This window comes from Pteropus medius, unplaced genomic scaffold (genome assembly GCF_902729225.1).
Source record: "Pteropus medius unplaced genomic scaffold, Ma_sr-lr_union100, whole genome shotgun sequence".
In the NCBI taxonomy this organism is placed as follows: Eukaryota; Metazoa; Chordata; class Mammalia; order Chiroptera; family Pteropodidae; genus Pteropus; species Pteropus medius.
In genome coordinates, this window is record NW_024342468.1 from 1,567,687 (window position 1) to 1,588,138 (window position 20,452).

General features: G+C 52.5%; 1 protein-coding gene across 2 annotated transcripts in view; it reads right to left on the reverse strand.

The window, feature by feature from the left end:
* DDX31 (DEAD-box helicase 31) overlaps positions 1 to 20,452 on the reverse strand; it is a 67,825-nt gene that overhangs the window by 13,296 nt on the left and 34,077 nt on the right. For both annotated transcript variants that reach the window (XM_039862933.1, XM_039862932.1), the window contains exons 16-19: positions 19,759 to 19,898; positions 15,192 to 15,273; positions 9,159 to 9,270; positions 3,502 to 3,670 (exon numbers count right to left, since the gene is read on the reverse strand). In XM_039862933.1, the coding sequence (XP_039718867.1) occupies positions 3,502 to 3,670; positions 9,159 to 9,270; positions 15,192 to 15,273; positions 19,759 to 19,898 (503 nt within the window). The remainder of the gene's footprint in view (positions 1 to 3,501; positions 3,671 to 9,158; positions 9,271 to 15,191; positions 15,274 to 19,758; positions 19,899 to 20,452) is intronic.

Sequence of the window (20,452 nt, forward strand, 5' to 3'; positions counted from 1 at the left end):
TATCTATCTACCTTTGCTCCCCAGGTCTGCTGAATCTACGCAGCTTCAAAATCAGAACTTCGTTTCACGGGAGGAAAATGCTGTGTTCCTAACGGGAGTTGCTGAGGGGCCGTTCAATATTTTACCAACAGCACCAGCTCCCTGCGTAAATGCGTGTGCAGTGTTTGGGGTGGGGGCTGTTTTGACAGGTGTCAGAAGAGGTTCTGTGACGATGGCTGTATTTCTGCGAGCAGGGGAAGGCGTTTAGTGTCCTTTTCACATCTGAGGGCTGGCAAGGCGGAGGCCTGGTGATTACGATCTCATTGGGAAACATTAACTACATATTTTCCTCTCCTTAAAAGTGGTCGAGTAAAGGCACAAAAGCACAGAGACGCGACTAAAACCTTACACTGCATGGAAGTACCGGACAGCCCCCCGAGCCGGCCGCCCCCCTGCACCCGAGCGCCGGCTGCACGCCCTGTCCGCCGGGCGGCAGGTAAGGAGGGCCTTCACTGAGGGACTGGCGGACTTGGTCTGCGTCACAGTTTGGCAAGTCACGTAGAATTATTCTAGGCATAAATTAAATCGCATAGAATTATTCTAGGCATAAAGCGGAATGCAGAATTATTGGGGGAACCGAGTGCTATTATTTCACCCCCCCATACAAGACATAAGGCGCCCATTCTCTTTCTGGACAGATGGGTTTCGGCGGTGCCTCGGCTCGGAACAATCACGGCGGCCACGGCGCCCTGTCCGCACTTGCGGGTTTAACCGACTTTTCTTTCCAGCCCTCGAAAAGCAGCGACTGGCATTCGCTGCAGCCCCGACCGAGGTGTGGAAAATCTGTCGCGGCTTCTCTGCCGCCTACTCTGACCACAATTATACGGTCCCTGTGCAGATTAGCCGCAAAGTCATTCTTCCTCCAGGAGTGACGAGAGTTTCTCAAATGAAAGGAGGTGGCTACTGTACCCTGGTGCCGTCTGCGCTGGCGAGGCGGGGGCGGGCAGGAGGGTGGAAGGCGTGTGGGGAGACATGCCTTCCGAAGAAGGGCGTGACAACGGGAAAAGTAGCTGTAACAGAGTGGCGACATGGCAAGAACAGTGAGCGGCATTGTCCCGGGCGGAGTAATCCTGTGACACACTGCTGTCACTCACCGCCGGCTCCCTGCCGCGCCCGCCAGACATCAAAGGCTGCCCCATGCCATCTTACATGCTCTTTATCCGCTAATCAGCCCATTCTTCCCCAAATAAAGCCTGTTAAGTCCCCGCTCGCACGGGCACTGTCATCCTGGTGCCCATCTGCTCGCGAGGGCCAGCAGAGCAGGAGGCGGCGGCTCGCCCTCTCCCTAGTGGCTTCTCAAGGTAGGGACAATGCTGGCTGCGAGTGGCCCTCTGACTGCCTCCCCGCCTCCCGCTCTGCTTTCCAGGACCGGAGAAGGGCTGAGGAGCTGCTATCTGGAGTAACACTTGCTAATGAAGTCCCAGCCATGAGGCAGGTCATCTGCAAGCAGTAAACTGTTAGGAGTGCACTCGTTTGAAGGGACAGCAATAAAAAAATCATGTTTCTTCACCGGTAATTGCCCGGCAGGTAGAGTCCTATCTTCTCAAAAGAGATGGGGACGGGATGGCCAGGCTTCTGGATAACTGGGAGGCCACTCTCAGGCCTGACCGGAGGCCTCATGGTCTGGTCGCATACTGGAAACCGGAGTTAACAGGCACAGACACCAGCTCCCCCAAGTCCAAGGACAGGCACCGCAGCCTCAGTCCTGGCACAGCCACCGCTCCCGGGCAGGTCCGGGGCGCTGGCAGAGGGCGGGTGGCGCGGTCTGGCTGCAGCCCACCCAGGACAGGCAGCGTGGCAGCAGGCGGCGCTCTGCACCTCTGAACCGCCTGGGAGAAGCCAGGGCTGGTGCGTCTCGGGCTCCTCCGAGCAGCACGCGTGGGAACACCCGCCTTGCAGTCACTGGAGCACCGCCCCACGTGAGAGCTATTCATGTAAGGAAACGATCGAGAATCGTAAACATTCCAAGATCGGAATCAGAATCAGGCAAGGCTTTATCCATTACAAAGAGCCCTGTAGATGCCAGGCGCCCGGACAGCCAAGCTGGATGCTCTGGAACCGCATCGCACCTGGCTTCCAGCTCTGTGTCCTAAGGCGCTTCACCCGAGTGATCTTCAAGGTTCAAAAGGCGCGCTGAGCTGCAATAGCTAATTCTGACTCTGAAAACGACCTTCTGAACTTGCTGAACACGTAAATTTCCTTCTCCCTTTTACAGCTGAGGAAACTGAGGATCGGAGAAGTGAAGCGAAAACATGGCTCCAGGATTCACAGCTCACATCAGACTTTGAAGTCCAAGGGCCCAAAGGCAAGACCAACGGTCATCTCCCCACACGGGGCGGCCCTTCTCCGTCTCTCATTCTACACCAGACCCTGGGCCCTGACAAGGCCGATGTAGTCAGCACTTGGTGAACGAGCGAGACAAGAACTGTGCTGGGACGCGCGGAGGTGTGGCGCCGCCTACAGACTCACCACACGGATAAGGAGGACACGTGGATTCTGGCACTGGAATTAATGTGCGAAAAGGAGGACGTACAACGAAAAGTCACTAACTGTGCAGAACACTCCGGGTTCAGTGCCCCAAACACTTGCTCGATGCGTCCTTCCTGCCCACGTGCTGCGAAAGCGACAATGGCCGTTGCGCCAAGACCCCCGCGAAAGCTGCTCGCGGGGCCTGCACTAGCCCGGTCCCTGGCAGGGGCGGGCCTGGTGCTGGAACACTGTCTCCGAGCGGATAAAGAAAGGCTCTGACACACTCTGCTGAGGAAATCATCTCGGGACCCCCAGAAAGTGCGAGATGGACTCGGAGCCCAGTGCCCGGCCCGCGGGCGACGCTCCTCGCGCTGACCCCCTCGCTGGGCTCCCCGGCCGGATCTGACCGTGCTGTTGGAGGGGTTCCGGGAGGGAGGGGAGAGCCCACCGCGCTCAGCACTGAAGACGCATGTCGGCACCAGGGAGAGTGATGCGCGGGGCCGGGGGCCAGCCTGTGGGAGACTGAGCTGGGGCTCGGCAGACAGCCCCTCCCATGTCATCTGGAAACAGGATGCCACCGGCGTGAATTTCATGGGACACAGCATCAACCTTTGTACAAGTCCCAGAGCTTCCCAGGGTGACGCTCCTCCTGTGGCAAGTCCAGCGTTTACTCTACTGGTGGGCAGTAAAGACAACCCAACACAGCCTCGCTGCTCCGATGATCCCCACCACCCCTGGACCCGACGGGGACACCACTGATTTTCTGCCGGAGCCTTATAAACACTGCAATCAGGTACTTTCCCTCTCGTTTCCTCTTACTATATTGAAAGGAATGACAGACACTGATGATCATTAGCCACAAAAATCGAAGACAGCAGTTGACACTTAACGCACGTGGCCAACCACATCATCTACTTCTGCGGATCTGAACAGAGCTTCCACCCCCACCCGACTTTCGGCCATTTGTCACAGGACAAATTCAGCTCATCTTACCTTTTCGGGGCGGCTTTTTTCTTTTTTACGGCCGAGACGCTAAGATTCTGGGGCGCATCTCTTAGCCCGAAGCTCTTAGCCACGTGCCCAAGGTGGAGCAGCCGAACGTGGAAGATGTGCTTCAGCTCTCGGGGGTAGGTGGTGTAGGCACGGATGAAGGACTGCAGGGCTGAAAGGGAAACGAGGGTGTGGGAGGCTGTCAGGACGGGGGAGTGTCCCACACGCCCCGGCCCAGAGCCCGTCCTGTGCAGCTCACCCCGCCAGGTGACGACAGCACACGACCAGGCAGCGCAACCTTCAGCAACAACCTCAATCTATACTTGCTTTTCTTTAATTCCTCAAAAAACAAACAAACAAAAACCCCAGAGGCCCCAATTATCACCTGAATAAACAATATAATTTCGCACTTTACTGTGTAGCTTGTAATAACCCTAGAGGACAGGGCTCTGTTTTCTTCATTAGCCTTGGGGCCTAGCACAGTACGGGGCACCGAGCAGGCACCTGGTAAATGCTCCCTGTGTAAGTGAATGACAGCGAGCGAGCGAGTGAGACTGAGACTTGAGCAGTGTAAGATGTCATTTTCGTATGAAAAATTAAATCATTAGACCTTCATATTAGGAAAAAATTTCCTAATTAAAGTTTACTTTTGAATGATTGATGCATGCAAATATTACCCAATTCAAAGAGTTCGAAGGGCTTTGTGACTGTCCTCACGTTTGTTATGAATGAATGACATTCTTATAAATGCCGCCTCCGCCACGAGCCCCGCCCCAGCCCAAAGGAATCACCTGTGCCAGCTCTTCGTGTACTCTTGGGAGCTTAAAACCAAATTCATTCTAAAGTCTCCAGGATTGACGGATACGGTGCTTCCTACCCATTCAAAAAAATGCGTGAGAGGAAATGAAGCAGAACTTTAGAAAGGAGAAAGAAAACTATTAAATTTCTAAAACAGTCCACGAAACCGTTCATCCTTTGAGGACTGCTAACAGTTTCAAGGCGTTTATTGAACATTCTATCTTGAGAGTTCCAGTCTATTTTAAACTTAAGAAAAAGGTCCCTGCTCTGGACCTGGATGCTGGCCAGGTGGGTGGCTGTCGCCTGCCTTCCCTCGCATTCCCCGGGGAAAGATTCTCCCGAGGGCGGCTCCCCGTGAATATCTTGCAATGACCATGAAAACGAGTGTCCGCCCTCTCCTCACGAACAGGGCGGAAGGGATGGCTCTGAAGAGTGTCCCCGCCCATCGCGGCCTGCTCCGCTTCCCGGCCCTGCTCCGCTTCCCGGCCCTGCTCTCCTGCCGCCGCAGGGGCTGATGGAAGGAGGCACTAAATGCCAGCCTCTCTCGCCCTCGCCCGTTGAGCCACTGGACTGGCAAGTTTGCCCACAGCTTACACGTAATACCCCAGCAGCACCTGGAGATCGGCGTTTATGAACAGTAATAAAAAGTGTCATTTTAGCAGCTCAGATCCTGGAAGGATCCTGGGAATCCATCAAAGCTCTATTTACTGAGCAAAGTGAACTTCTTTTCCCAATCGATGAGAAATAATAACCGAGGCAACTCCCCCACACCCCCTTACATCTGTGCTCGCTCTCCTTTTTAATAACTGGGGACTAGCTGCTTTTGCAAGGAAAATCTGTAGCACTCCAAGTGGTCTGTCCTGACGCCAGGCTCCCAGACACCCAGCCGCACACGGTCGAGCCCTCGGGGAGGGAAGCCCCGTACCTACCACGGCCCGGGGGACCCAGGCCTCTCCTCCTCTGCTCCCTTTCCTTCCCCAGTCAGAAACCATGCCAGGCCAAGCCAAACGAATGAAAGAATTTGCACTTTTAAAATCTATTACCCAAAGGCTGGCTCAGGCCTCCTCATTCACCCCTCTCCTCTGCTGGGGCAGACCAGCCCCTCGCTTCAGCCTCATCTCCACACTGCCCCTAAGACCCAAGGATGGAGAGCCTCTGTCCCTGGGGACGCAGCTGCCCAGCGCCCGGCTTTACAGGGATCATGAGTTTGCCAAGAACAGGCGAGGTGTTTTCTCCCTCGATGACTGGTCGGGCAGCATTTCGCGCTGCGTATTTTTAGTAAACCTGCTTGTCCTCAAGGCTCCCGTGTCACGGGGGATGGCGACCTTGGTCGTCCTTGTACCCTCCCACGGACACCCATGTTTGGGTGATGCAGAGAAGCAGGAATTTCAGATGCAGGCAGCAGCTGTCTGCATGACCTTCCGAGGGGCAGGAAGTGGCTCGTGCTGGCAGTGTCAGGAACGTGCAGAAGGAACAGGGGCCGAGGGGCCAAGACAAGCGGAAAGCTGAGAAGCAACGAAAGCGGACGCTTATTTGGGGCGACGGGCGGAGCTGCGGCCAGTTCGAGGGAGCGCGCCGCAGCCGCTCGTGTCTATTTCCGAGCCAGAAGGTAGATGAATGAAGGGAAATCTATTTTTAATTAGATTTAAAATTAAAGTCAAATTTATTCTTGGGCATCTGAGCAGGAAGAGCGGCACCTTACGGACAGTGCTTAGGATCGAGGAGGGAGAAAGAACTCCAGCAGCAAAGGGGCAGACACCCCTGCTCGTCCCAGCCTCGCTCACCCCCGAAGAGCCACGTCTGTCCAGAGTAAAGGGACATGCGTCCTCCAACCTGACACGTCTCGACAGTGACAACTACCCGAAGGAAGTGGGACAGGAAGTGGCTCGTTATCATTCTCTCAGAGACAAAGCGTTGGGCCCAGGGCCCGGCCTGTCTTTCGTCGCACTGAGGGCAGAGGGCTGACTTGTCACCAGTGGTCTGGGCTTTCTCGACTCTGAGAAGCACCCTTTCCAAGCCAGGCATAACTCCCTCCCACGCGTGTAGCCCCGGCTCTTTGGGGGGATGTGATGTGGACAGGCGCAAACCTCAGGAGAGGTCTTTGCAGGTGAAAGACCCCACTTTCTAAAATTTTTGTTCAAAGCTGTGTTACCACGATTTTTTACCACTTGAATCTCTGGCTAAAAAGATGCAAGAAATGAGATAAGAAAGGAGAAGCAGCTCCTGGAAACTGACAACAATCAAGCGATGGTCATCGACAACGACGGGGTCAGAAAACGCTAAAGAAAAACAAACGCACGCTTGGCCCAGTTTCCGACTAGTTTTCTGCCATAAAGGCAAAAACCAGCTGCTCTGTTAATTATTCATGAGGTGGGTTCTGAACTGGCATAAAAGGGAGGCAAGTCAGTAGTGGAAGATTTGCATATGCAAAAGCTGAAACGCAAAAGATACGATCTGCTTATGGGGTGGAGTCGCTGTCCCAAAGTTGTTTATAGTGACAACTGTGTGTATGTTCCCCCCAAGACCCCCAGAACGTGCAATCCTAAGAAACAGGAGAGAAATGAAGAGTAAAGAGCTGACGTCTACAGTGGGTGGCTGAGAACCACCACGGGCGGTTGGTCCCCGGCCACCATCGATCTGGCGTGGACACTGGCGAGCAGTTAAGAACAAGGGTACATCATTTCCTTCTCGGCGTGAGACTGTTCGGGAGTGGCCCCGCTCCAACCTTTAAAAAGACAAGTGCCTCTGTTTGTTTCTCTATTACCAAGTTCGGTGATGAGTATGAGAGAAAGCACCAAACCACATCCTCGAAGGAGCTACTCTCAGCAGCAACCAGAATGTCCGAAATACTGCTGCACCGAAGCCAAGACGATGGCGCGGCTCTGATTTATTTTTTTTCGTGGCAACTTTGTTATTAATCCTGCGATCCTGCAGCACGGCACCTAGTTACGCACCGCGCCACGTCGCAAGCTGAGTCTGCCTAACTCTCAACAAATGACCGAACTCTGCAAAGCTGTGCTGTGACAAATATTCTATTCCTCTTGGGAGACGTGTTCCAGCACTTTCGAAAGGTAGGTGCTGAGGAAAACCCTTAGGAACTGCTGAGTTCACCTTAGGGAAGCACTAGGATTTCATTTAGACTATCGCCGACCCCTGTCCAGAAGGGTACACGCTCATCACGCGCCGGCGGTTACGGGGCAAGTGCTGGGGCTTCTCTTTCACCTCGGACAGTTCCTTCCGACTTGTCCCCGTGTGTGGGGACAACCAAGGACTGCCTTCGCAGAGGGCCACAGTGTACGACAGGCACGGAGACATACTGGCTGACGACCCGTGTTTACTGTCTAGTTCCCGATGACCGCGATGGCCCCGTCGCCATCACCAGCCCCCTGGCCTGCACCTTTGCCCCGTGTCCGTTCTCATACAGCAGCTGGTGACCTTTTCAAGTCTCTGTCAGACCACTCGTCTCCGCTCCAAGCCCGTCCATGGCTCCCCTTTCGCTCAGGGTAACCTGTCTCAACAGCCTCCGCGAGGCCATCCGACGTGACCCGCCTCTGCCGAGCCCCCGCTTCCCGCAGGCTGCCTTCCGCGTCCTGTTCCCACTTCCTGGAGGGTCTTCTGCCGCAGCCATGTGCCTGATCCCTCTGTGGGCTTTAGCTCAAGTGTCACCTTCACAACAGGGCCCCCCCTGACCCTCTATATAAAATGCACTCCTCCCTGTCACTCACTGCGTCTCCCTACCCCACTCTATTTTTTTAGTTCTGACCACTTGAACAGACTAATTTATATACAATTTATTTATCATTTATTATGCTCACTGTCTGCCCCCAAATTAGAATGTTAGAAAGGTGAAGATTTTTATCTGTTTGACCTCTGATGTATCCCAGGCACCCAGAATAATGTCCAATTCAATACATTATTTGTTAAATGATCTAAAAAAAATTTCAAATCGTAAAAAAAAGATGCTCTAGTGTTCAGACACAGTACGCCCTCATTTAACGCTGGGGAGAAGTTCTGTGACTTTAAGCAAAGCCACACACAACGGAAACAGGTTCAGCACGGCCTGATCCAGACAAGAGCTAAGTTCCTGCGGCTTCTCGACGTTGCGAGATGTGGGACGCAGTGACCCTCTCTGAGGACCTGCCGTGTTGCTGAGCTGGCCAGGCACTCGTCTCAGAGCAGCAGGCAACTCCCAGCAAGGACTGTGGGCCTCCTGACATGTCTGAAGTCTCATGAGCACGCATGACACTGTGCCCAGTGGAGACACACTGTGCTCCGCTGTAAGCTCGCCCCACCCTCCACGCCCTGCACCTAGTGCTTGGTCATCCCAGGAGACGACTTACCCTGTAAAGGGTCTGGACACTAAGTTGACACCTAAGCCTCTCCTAAAGGTCCTAGGGCCTGGGTGCAGGGTCTGCGCCCCGCCTCAGCACGGTTCCTCCTCGTTTTCCTCTGTGCCGTCAGCCAGGAGACCTGCTCGAGTCCATTATCCCCAGCCCTCACCCATCTCTGATTCTCTCTCTACACTACGTCCGCTGACGTGCCCATCTCTATCTAGTTTTCGAAAAAAGGGAAAAATGGTCCCTAAGTTCCATGTTGCCGGGTCACAGCCCTAGTCCTGACTTAAGCCCAGATAAAGCCTCATTTGTGCAAAACACGGGGAAGGATGAAATTAACATTTAACATCGCTTTAAAGCCTTCCGCGCCTGCCTCCAAACCCTGCAGACTTAGGGAGATCGAAGGCTTTTGCTGGTGAGTGGAGACCCCTGGTTGGCCTCTCGACCCGTCTGGGGTGTGTGGGTGGTGGCCGGGATGACGCGCCCTGCTGGACCGCCCGTCCACAGTCACCTAAGAAACTGACCAACCTTTCTTTGCCCAGGAGACCGTCTGCTCACTGGAGTGCACGTAATCTTCAAACACCGTCTGCAAGACCGTGGCTCGCTCTCGGATCCCCTGGGGGCTCAAGGCACGGGGTTTCTGGGAGGGTGACGGAAGGATTAAAGGAGAGACAGAGTCAGAGTCAGGAATAATGAAGCAGTTTATCACAGATTTAATAACAGTAAAACCACACAGTAACCACCCAGGGGCCGGCGAGGGTAATCCCTTCAATATTACCGGGGAAAAAGGGAGCGATAAAGATGCTCGAGCCAAGCGGAGAGGATAGGATGGCTTTGTGAGGGAGCAGATCAGGTCTGTTTATCCGCTTATTTACTTACTCTTCCTCCTGGCCTCTTCTCACTCACGTACAAAATCAAAGTTCATTAGAGACACTTAGGAATTTTCCAAGTCCGTTCAGAACATTATTGGACCTACTGTTCAGATGCATCCTGTGTCTCCTATGTAGGCCTGGAACCTTCTCCCTTCCCTGACACTCGCGATGGGACACAGGCAGTTACTGTTTAAGAGCATCCCCTGGTGACCTGCCTAAAATCCAGCCCAGCCTTGAACTTCAGAGCATGCTTCCTCATTCCCAGGGAGGTTCGGACTTTCAGAGTTTCGGATTCCTCCTCTCGGCCCAGAATCCCTGTGCTGAGTTCGCAAGGCCCTAGCAGAAGCTGGCTGTTCCAGCAATCCACATTTGTGAAGACTGCCTGGGCCCTCCCCAGCAAACCGTCCCGCTGTGAGAAGTGACATCTGTATGCGCGAAGGACCCTGAGGATGGGAAACGTTAATAAAAAATGACTTCCTTTCCATCCTGTAACCATCTCAGAGACTTCTTTTCTTTACATCCCGCTAAAAACGAGTGATTTTGTTTCCTGGATTTAATGGAACGTGATTGCTTTCTATTGAATGTGTAACTGACATGCAAAAGACACAGATTCTCCAACCCAACTTGGCTAATACGTTGACTCTTTGAATGGGTGCTCTGAAGCTTTTGCCCACCCACTCCCCCAAAACCCCAAGTAGGTCCCCAGGGGGGGAAAAAAAGCACAGTGAGGCCCAGTCCATGCGCCTTTCACCCCCGCAGAGGACGGGGTGCGTGCTTGCGTCTGGCGGAGCGTGTCGGCCCAGACACGGAGTCGACCTGCCCGAGAGACAAAGCGGGGGAGAAGCAAACGGTCGACATTCGTCTCTGTATTAATAGAGACTTAACAGGCTGAGGATGTTTTTAGTTTAGTCAAATCACTCCTGCTACCTGCTTGGCTGATGACAGTCTGGCTGATTTCACAGTACACAGTCCCCCTCAGGGTTTGAGCCACTCAAATGTCAAGAGAAAAGTCACCAGGAGCTGAGTTACGAAAGTGGACATTTGCTGTTGTCATTAACAAGGATTTTTTTTAGCCTCTTAACTGCTGCGAAATGCAAACTTTTTTTTTGCTGCCCTCCTTTCGTTAAGCCACCTCAGCGGCACAACTGTCACCTTTCCTGGAGGTTTTTTTTTTTTTTAATATGAATGTGAAATTAGCGAGGATGCCCTTTCCCCTGGCGGACAGAATCCTCTGTTATTAAAAAGTAAAGCACTTTAATAATGAAAACTTTTTCCTCTTTTTCCCATGTTTTAACTGTTTAAAATTAATGAGAAGGGCAGAATGGTTGTCAAAGCGATATTGAAAGCGGGCAGCCAGGACCGAATAAGCACAAAAATCCCTCTAGAGTGTTAAATAAACAGAGCTCCAGCCCTCTCGAATCCCTCTGTTGGTTATTGTATACATTCTGTAACAGCTCTCAGAATAGATCTGAGAGCCAGGGAGGCAGAGAGGTTTCAGAATTCCAATAAAGGCCTCAAATTAAAGACAGCCTGGTGCGAATTCCAGGAGAAAATTAAAGAGACCTCAAGCTTAAGTGACAGGTGACTTGCTTCTGTGTCACAACTGTCAGGGGATTTAGTGATAATATGGCAATATATTACAAAGGGCTTTTCTTATTCCCCCCTTTAGGTTTCAAAATGAGGCATCTTTTCTTCCCAGCCAAAAAAAAAAAATTACATATACACACATACATATAAAATGTGAGTGTGTATACAAGCGAAATATGTAGAAAAAGGTGTTAAAACTAGGCTCGCATGTCTGCAATGATGAGGTCAGTTTTAGTAAAAATATGAGAAAAAGTTAATGACAGAAAACATAGGAAAAAGCGTGTCTTAGTCTCCCCACTCCCGCTTCCCGAAACTCTTTATTTTAAAATTGCCCCTCTTGAGAGCGAATGAGGAATTTTTCAGTTGTCTTCTGAGGAGGACAGTCTAAATTTAAACTGAAGACAGAGGGGGCAGAGTTACACGGCACCAGCTCAGCCCGACAGGTAAACTGCTCCCATAATGAGGGGGTCAAGGCCCGGAGGGCACGCCAACCCCCTGCAGGACTGGCTCGCACCCCTCAAAGACACGGAGATTCAGCACTGGTTAATGAAGCCAGCTTGGAACCAGAGGGCCACGGGCAGTGAGAAAAATACATTTCATCAGTCTGTGCAGTCAACATCCTTTGTCTCTAAGACCCTACTGATCTTAGATCACAAAGAACTAAGCTAGGGGCTAGTGATCTCATTTTAATTTTAATGTTTCGCAATGCCGGTGACGGTTTTTTGTTAGGATAAGTTTCCTGGCATATTTTAAGGACAAAAGAATTGACAGGAAAAACATGTCTGGGTGTGTGTGTACCCCGAAGATAAAAATTTCACACCTATCAAGTAGCAGCAGATGAGTTTAAGGTAACTACCCCGGATTTTGTTGTCAAGTTTTAAGCAGTAGCAGTGATGGGGGAGAAAGGCTTTTGGAGGCGGGGGACGAAGCACGTGTCTTGGTATCGCTAACTTCTAAGGTATTTTAAAACTAAATGAAAAGATTTCGTTTTAATCACTTTGTTGCCAAGCTGAGTTTCACTCCCACAGTCCCTAGAACCTTCTGAGTGCTTTCCAGTAAAAGTTGAAAGATCAAATTTATTCTCTTTGTAGGTGGGTGAACATTCACACACCCAGGCGTAGCTATGTATATTTTATATACCTAAATATGAAATATACATTTTACAGATGCTTCGCTAGCTTGCTTTCTGTTCACAGAAACCCAAAAACGTATGTGCCAAAGGGACATTTACGGTGGACTTTCACCAAGCTGGCTGAGGAGGGACAGCATAATGAGCTGTCTGGCGGTACGTGTGAAAGGCCTCCCCACTCCGCCCACACTCGGTGCCTGCGTTAGAGAGCTGCCCAAATTGGGGACAGCGAATCACACTGCACTCCGTGTGGGACACAGAACTGAAGGCTGTAGCCAGTGTCTACTTCACGCCTTCCACTATCCACGTGGGGCACGCACAGAAAGCGCCTTCCCGGGCTGTATAATTACATGTCGATTTAGTTTAGGTTTTCTTTGTCCTTTGAGTTAAAGTTAAGTCTGGTCCGACTCAGGTTTTCATCACTGTGACGTGTAGAACCTACTGTGATTAATTTAGCTTTCTAAGTTATCCAGATGTTTCGGAGTCAGTGAAAGCCCACCCTTGCTTAGTGTTTTTTCTTTTTTAAAACCAGAGATCACCAAACCTTAAAGATATGAAAACATTCCATTCATCCGCATCCATCGAGGCCCGGAAGTGTGCAGAGCACATCACGCCTCCTTCCACCTACACCTCACACAACCCTACAAGGTGGGTACTCTCGCTCTCCACATTTACAGATGGGGAAACTGAGGCTGGGTAAAGACAATCGGCCCACGGCCCCGCACTACCGGCTGTGAAGCAAGGACTCAAACCCAAGTCTGTGTGACCCTAGGCCCGGCCCTCATCACGAGCTGTGATGGTCCCTCCAGCCTCAACGAGTCTTCAGGCCTGGCCTCCAGCCAAGGCGAGGCCTCCGCGGGCAGAGACATAGTCTGCAGCTGCTCTGCTCCTTCTCCAGGACACCGTCCCTCAGGGGCGCTCCACACCCGCCACCCCCCGGGACTGTGCAGTGCACACCGCGACCCGCGCTCACGGGATAAACGCCGACTCCGAAGCCGGCCCAGAAGCAGCACAAGCACAGGCTTGATTTGATCAAACCTTTACTGTCTCATTTTGTAACCTTACGGCTTGCTCTTGCGTCTGGAGACCAGACAGGTCCCACTTATGGTGACACAGCAAAAGGCACTGGGCTTCACGTTGGGGAGTCTGGACTCTAACTGGTACCAACTGATGAGAATAATGATTAGCAACAACAGCAGCAAAATGCCCTTCGGTACCTGCGTTGGGGCTTTCGGGTTCTTTCTTACTCAGCCCTCCAGTGTCCTCGTAGAAGAATGCTATCATTATTGACTCGATTTTGCACGTGAAGAAACTGAGGCCGAGGAAGGCCCAGGACTTGCTCAAAGTCCCACGGCTGGGAAGTGAGGTTCGGAGTCTGACCCAGAGGCCACGCTCCTAACCGCTCTGCTACACGGCCCCCTCACACGGTCCCCAGGGGCTCCTGCCTATCCCACACACCTGTCCTGGGCCATAACGAAGCACCTGTGGGAACACTAAAAAAACCCCCAACTAGAATTTGCAATCGCCTCACGAAGATGAACTGACGTGCGCCAAGACCAAGGAGTGTCTGCTTCGTTACTGGTCGATTCCCTCGACAAGAAACTGTTTACAAGGCCGGCCCAAAGTCCGAGACGGCTGGGATGTTTTACGTGAAATATCGCTTAAAATAACTTGTTGATCGACTAAGCCTTTAATCGCTTTCCTGACTCACAGGGAACTCTGCTGTGATACCATTTATTGACCACCATTCAGCTCTATGAAAACGGCTGAAATTACCTAATTTAAAAAGCAACGCAGTTCCGTTTTCTTGGTTTAGTTAACGCTAACGGGCGCACGGGTGTACAGCGAAGCGCGTGCGCTGAGGCCGGCTTGCCTGCTGCCACACCCCAGGAGGGTGAAGGATGGTCAGGGTGCCCCGGTGCCCTCCTTCACCTCTGCGGCCTCAGTTTCCCCATCTACAGAGTGGGACAGTGACATCCACCTTCCAGGGCTGCTGCAAGGTTAAATGGGATGGAGCACGTGAAGGGCTCAGCACAGTCCCGGGCCCAGGACACACACGGAGGCGATCATTTCCTCTTTTTCTCAGACCGGTTTCTTTACGTGCTCTCTGGAAGAGAACTTAAGTCAGGATCCCTCAGACGGAGTCCCTGCCGCAGGGAGAACGTCGACCCAAAGACACGTGCTAATGGATAAAGAAACGCTTAAGCTTGATCTCTTTGGCTCTGATTTTCCAATCTATCCTCAGGCATATAAAAACAAATGTAAAACATTCAAATAATATTTCACAGACAAAATTACGTATAGCGACATCGCTCACACACGCGCGCACACACACACACGCTCGCGCACACGCACACGTGACGTGCTGAGTAGCATGTTGGGCTGGGTGGGGAAACGACCACAAGCAGGAAAAAGCCTCAGACAGGAGGCAGGAGAGGGCGCTCGGGGCTGTGAGCAACCGCTCCGGCGCTCCACAGGAACCGCACGGGGAATAAAAATTCTTCTTAATGATCTCGACTTTACTCTTCCTCTGTGTATAGCACACATTCAAAATGGGTGCGCTAAGCGTGTCTGAAAAGACACAGAGATACTTATTTTTCCATGCTCTCTTGGGTGGACGGTCTAGTCGGTTGTCCTTGGTGATCGTCTGGAGAGGGACCACCACGGGTGAGCCAGTACCACTGCGTCCAATGCATTCTGGCCTTGGATGAGACCTCCATTCTGGGAAGCCTGCTGCCGCCTGGCAGGCCTCCAGGATGGACTGTAGCCCGTTAACTGAATGAGACCAGCAAACACGCCCAGGAGCGAAGAAAAGAAAACACACAACCAGATTTGGCCTCGCCTAACGTTCGTGGTCCTCAGATACCCGTGTTACTTGATGACAAACAACTGCCCTGTAACGGGGCCCCCACTACCCAGACCGGAGGCGGGTCGTGTCTGCCAGCAGCGGGCATAGCGAATAACCAAACTCACCTGCTTTCCCCACTGCTTCCCCGGAAAACAATCATCCCTTGTCAGAACAGACAAAATATCTTCCATCTTAATCTCGGAAACGCTGTAAAAGGAAACGCAGAGCAAGGTCAACTTTTCATTCTTTTCAACAATATCCAGGCTCTTGATACATAAAACTGGCCTATTCTCAAGCAAGATCTAAAGCAGAAGCTACACTTTCACAGGAGAGGGACTATTCTCTAAACCTCTAGCAATGTGGAAGGAAGGGGACCTTTCGGATATTACAGGGACAGATGGGGTAAGAGTCCCGATGACCTCCTTTCTCCCTGATGCATTTTAAATGGGCTACACTCCGAATTTCCTTTATAGGGACCACATCCTTATTTCTTAATAAATCTCTGCTAGTAAATAAGTAAGCCTAGTAATGAATACATTACCTTGACTTGAGCAGAAGATGATAAAATAAGCATTTCAGATAGTCCCTTCTGGTTTATACTTTTAAAAAAAAACAAGAAAGGCGCTGAAGATGCCTGACTGATGGGGCAAACGCCGGTGACGGCTGCCACGCGGCTGGCGCCTGCGGCCTGCAGTGCGCCAGCTCTGTAGCAACCGACCCCGAAGGCCTCCCCCGCGCGTGCCTCTCCACCGTGAAGCGGTGAGGGCGAAGCATTCCGACGGACCTAGATCTGTGTGCCGACGGCTGAAAGCAGAATTCGGGCTTCAGTCACGACCAGAAGCCGTCAGGAGCCAGCACGGAACCCGCCCACCTGCCCGGCAGTGGACTCCACGAAGCCGGCAGCTCACGGCTGCACGCGAAGGTGGAAGCGCAGGACCACGTGTCAGAGACCAAGGGAACAGGACAGGCTGAAAACACACTTCCGGGGAGAAAGGGAAAGAGAAGCAGGGGTTCTGGGCGAAAATCAGATCATAAAAAGATAAATGACTTCCTTGTAAGTTGTTATTTTTTTTCAAAATGTAACAGCAAATTAAAACACGAATGGCAACCTCTCACGTGGGAGAAGAGAACTCCCTGCCTCTCCCCCGAAGGTTACTCTGACAAAGCTATGAATGAGATCTCAGGTCCCTGACAGCTATTTACCTGAAATGTGTCACCGCCTCGCGGAACACCCCCAGCCCCCCTCCAACATTCCTCCTCTGCCGCAGCTCGAAGCCCTATGGAGACGCCAAATCTTTTTTACAGCAGAAAGAGTCAACCGGGAAGCAGAGCGTGTACCGACAGGGTAGGCGTTGGGGGGATGCTCGTATTTCATGGAAGATCTATTCTTCACATGAGAGAGGAATGTTATGGCCACTGAATTCGCCTCTTATTTATGCCTGGATATCTGAAGGAAGGTGAAAACGCAGCCCGATCCTTTCTTTTCCTTTGTCTACCTGACTCGCCTCTATTTCTCACTTTTTCCCTTGAGAAAAAAATAAAAGAGAAATACAAAAAAAAAGTAAAAGAAACATAAGAACTTGGGGTCAAATCTTGAAGCTGGGGGAAAAGAAAACGGATAATGTCATTCACAGTCAGGAATACAAAGAACAAAATATGCCAAGAAAGCCAAGTCTCCTCAAACGCACGGGCGTGCTCACATGCTGGCCAGGGCCCAGCTGGTGTGCTGCGTGTGTCCACAGGACGATGCTGGGGGACCAGTCACCCTAAGTAAACAGGACTTGAGAGGGAACTGGGGTGATTCACAGTCTAAAAGGGTCTTCCTCTTATTCTAAGAAACCATCGCTTCTGGGGAACAAAGCAAATCCAGTCTGCTTATTTATGGTTCTATCAACACATCTGAATCATCCCACCTTACGATGAAACGACAGAGACAAATAAATAAATTCAGAGAACTGTCTTAAGCCTGATCTAAGAAACACACGTTTTGATGAAGCATTTACATTTTAATAAACCAATGATGACTTTCATTAGAAATACATTTAAATAAGAAGTGGGAACCATTAAGAGGTTGGCAAACACAAAGATGTCAAAAGGATGTGGAAACAAGCTCTGAGCACTAGACAGAGGTGCCCCGCTCAGGGGCTCAGGGCTCAGGGCACCCGTCTCTTGCCCTGTCTGCTAAATTAAATTGTCAGGGTGAGTTCCGCCGCGCGGAGTATGGCAGCGGGTGGCAATTTGCTGTGATGCCCTTGCTGCCCGGAGCCCCGGCCTGCCTTCCCAAGTCTCCCGCGACTCAGCAGCCACCTCCGCACCCCGCTGCTTGGCCCGTAGGCTTTCAGCACAGAACCCACACACGTTTCCTTTTCCTTTTAAAAAAATATGCAGGGGTACCTCCTGGGTTCCAAAAAGGCTTCTTTCCACAGCACACTCTGCCCTTACTAGCTTTAATTTGTGTACTGTGTCAAAGGACAGTCTCTACAGAGACACCCAACCCGCAGCCCTTCCTCCAGCAGAAGTAGGGACACGCAGCGCCTGCCCGCGTGCAAGACACCAGCATGGATCTGAGCCCGCGTGGACGTGGACGTGGACGTTATGTGGACTTTTCCACAAGCGCCGCTGGCACGATCCTCGTCCAGATGCGGTCACCACAGAAGCTGTCTGTCCTTTCTGTATCTTTAAAATACACTTGGCTCACTAATACTTCGCAATGACCTAGTTACTGTTTTCCCTTTTCAATTTCAGGTTTATATCTGAACCTGTCAGAGCAACGAATCTGACTTGTTAGAGAGAAGTTACGAAGCCGGGTGAGGCAGAGGCACCCAGGCCAGTAACGCCGGTGCTGGACGATGACCACCTCGCCGTTACCACCCGCCTTCCTGAGAAGGAGATCACGTCACAGTGGACGAGCACGGGTGACATTGGAAAGCTGTGGGCGGGAGGAACGGGGCGAGGTGAGTCTGCGGGCGCAGCTCGGAAGGAGGAAGGAAGCCGTGAGGGAGGGGGGTCTGTACTTCCCGTGGTGGGATGAGGACACACAATCTGAAAACACCTTCCACAGCTACGCAAATGCTCGTGACAGAGAAAAGCAGCTGCAGTGTCGTGATGAGCTCGCAGCTGGTGAGGACGGGGTAAGGGAAGTGGGGTCTCGTTCTAAGCCCCAGAACTTCTGGAGAACCACTGCCAGGTCAGGTGCCAGCCCAGACGCTTGGAAGGGCCGCGAAGACGAGGCCCAGCCGGCCAGCCCCCGGGAACCGAATCCGGCTGGGGATGAAGCTCTGGGTGAAAAGCGACTGCGAGATCAACATGGGATTTCTCCCGTGAGATAAAACGCCCATGTCTCCCCACCAAAAAAGCCACCCTCTCCACTGAAGGCACATTAAAGAAACTGCCACCCACCCCTACGTTAGCCCACTGGAAACTGGTACTGGACTTGTGGGGAGTGGGTCCTCGCCCCCCAACACTGAAGGCGGTGGGTGGGTTTTCTGAACACGCCGCAGTCTGTGAAAGTTCACACCAGCAGCCCGAAAAGAGTGTGGACCAGGGTGACGGGAGAGCTCTGCGGGGAGCCATGGGGACAGCCACATACATGTCCCCAGGTGGCTGGCCTGCGCTGGGTCCTGTGGTCCCCAGATCAGGCCCCGATGCAGAAGGCAGCGACTGTCCCAGCTCTGTACTCCAGGGAGGGGTCCTGTGCTAGCCTCGGTGCTTTACCTAACATGCGGGCCTGGCCAGGGAGCGAGACCTGCATGGCCGACGGACCCGCTGTCCCCCGGACCCTCTGCCTGGGCAGACGCGGCTCTTTCCGCCCCAAAACACCTCAGGTGTCACTGTGCTGCGTCTGAGAAGGAACTCCAGAAAGTGGGCCCGTGTGAAAAGCTGCATGTCCCGTGCCCTCAGGTGTCAGAGGTTTCACGACAACATGACAACTGAGTCACTGCTAGGCCCAGGAATGCTCTGCGCTTCACCACAGTGACCCTCGGCTGGGCGGAGGCGTGGCTGTCCCCCTACCTGCCTTCCCGGTCTTTCCTGGGTGAAGTCGGGGCTTGATGGGAGCCCTAACTGGGCTGCCATGCTGCCGAGTCCTGCTGCTCTGTGCTCTGTGACCCAGGACGAGAACTGGGGGCCTCACGCCAGGGAATGGGAGGCGCCGCCACCCGCAGGGCACGTACGAGACGGCGGCCGGTCTCACCTGTGAGTGTGCGGTGCACGTGGCAACCGCTTCTCAGCGACAGTGGCCCCCCGCCCCCCGTCCTCCCCGGGGCTTATTTTCCTGGGGGGAGGGGAGTTGTGTGGTGAGTTAAAAGTATTCTTTCCAAAGACAAATCCGCTTTAGCGGTACAAAATATTAATTGTAAGAAATTAAAATTGTGAATACAAAAGAGCCTCAAGAAGCTGGCTGTGATGGCTGCGCACGCTTATCTCACAGTCAGAGGCACGAGACACGGACCTCCGCCTACAAGGAAAATGAAGCGCAGCAGATCGCTGACCTAGCCTGGCAACGCGATGAGAACTGTCACGTGCTGATGGCACTAAGGGTGTTAGTTTTTGCCACTGGCTATTCTGGGACTCCTTTAGCGATCACAAGGGTTAATGGTGCTTCATCAGCTTACAAGGCCCATCCACTATAAAAAGCGACAGAAAGTTAATTAGGTGAGATCAGCCGAAACCCCGTTCAGGTTTCTGACTCACTTGATTTTGTGAGAAGCCAACGAGTTGACATATTCTGCCTCCGAAGGAGCCAAAATGAGCAGGCTGCTCCCCCGGCAGCCAATGCGGGCAGTTCTCCCAACCCGGTGGACGTACTCAGCCGGCGAAGACGGAGCGTTGTACTAAAGAGGGCGACAGGAATGAAGGTGTTCACAGATCAAGGGACTGCCGTTAATTGGAAGTGCGATACCCCTCATCTGCCTCCAGGTATCCCAAGGATTAAATCCTGGTGCTACGGTTACCCCAACACAGTCGCAAGGAGAAGTCAGTCAACCCCGAGACTCCTGGCTTCGCCGGAGTAACAGGGCTCTGACACGCAAACGTGAACGGTGGCCAAGTTTCAGATAAACGAGATGTCTTCTCGTCCCAGTATCTCCTTTTTAATTTTACTTCTCCACAGGTCTCTTCATTTTCCTATTTGCATCTTTTCACCAAGGTGACTGCGCAAGGTGAAAACGTCGGCAGGTGGGGGCAAACTTCCGCAGATGACCACAAGACCTTGGCCTACTTCCGTGGCAGACAAAGCAGTGGGGGTGAGGCCACGGAAGACGCTGGGCAGGGTAAGGAGGACGGGGCTGGTTACTGCCATCCCAGCATTCGGCTCTGCGGCTGGGACCCTGGGGCTGGGCCCCGCCACCAAGCTGTGGCTCCACTCAGTCCCAGTGGGGCGGAGCTG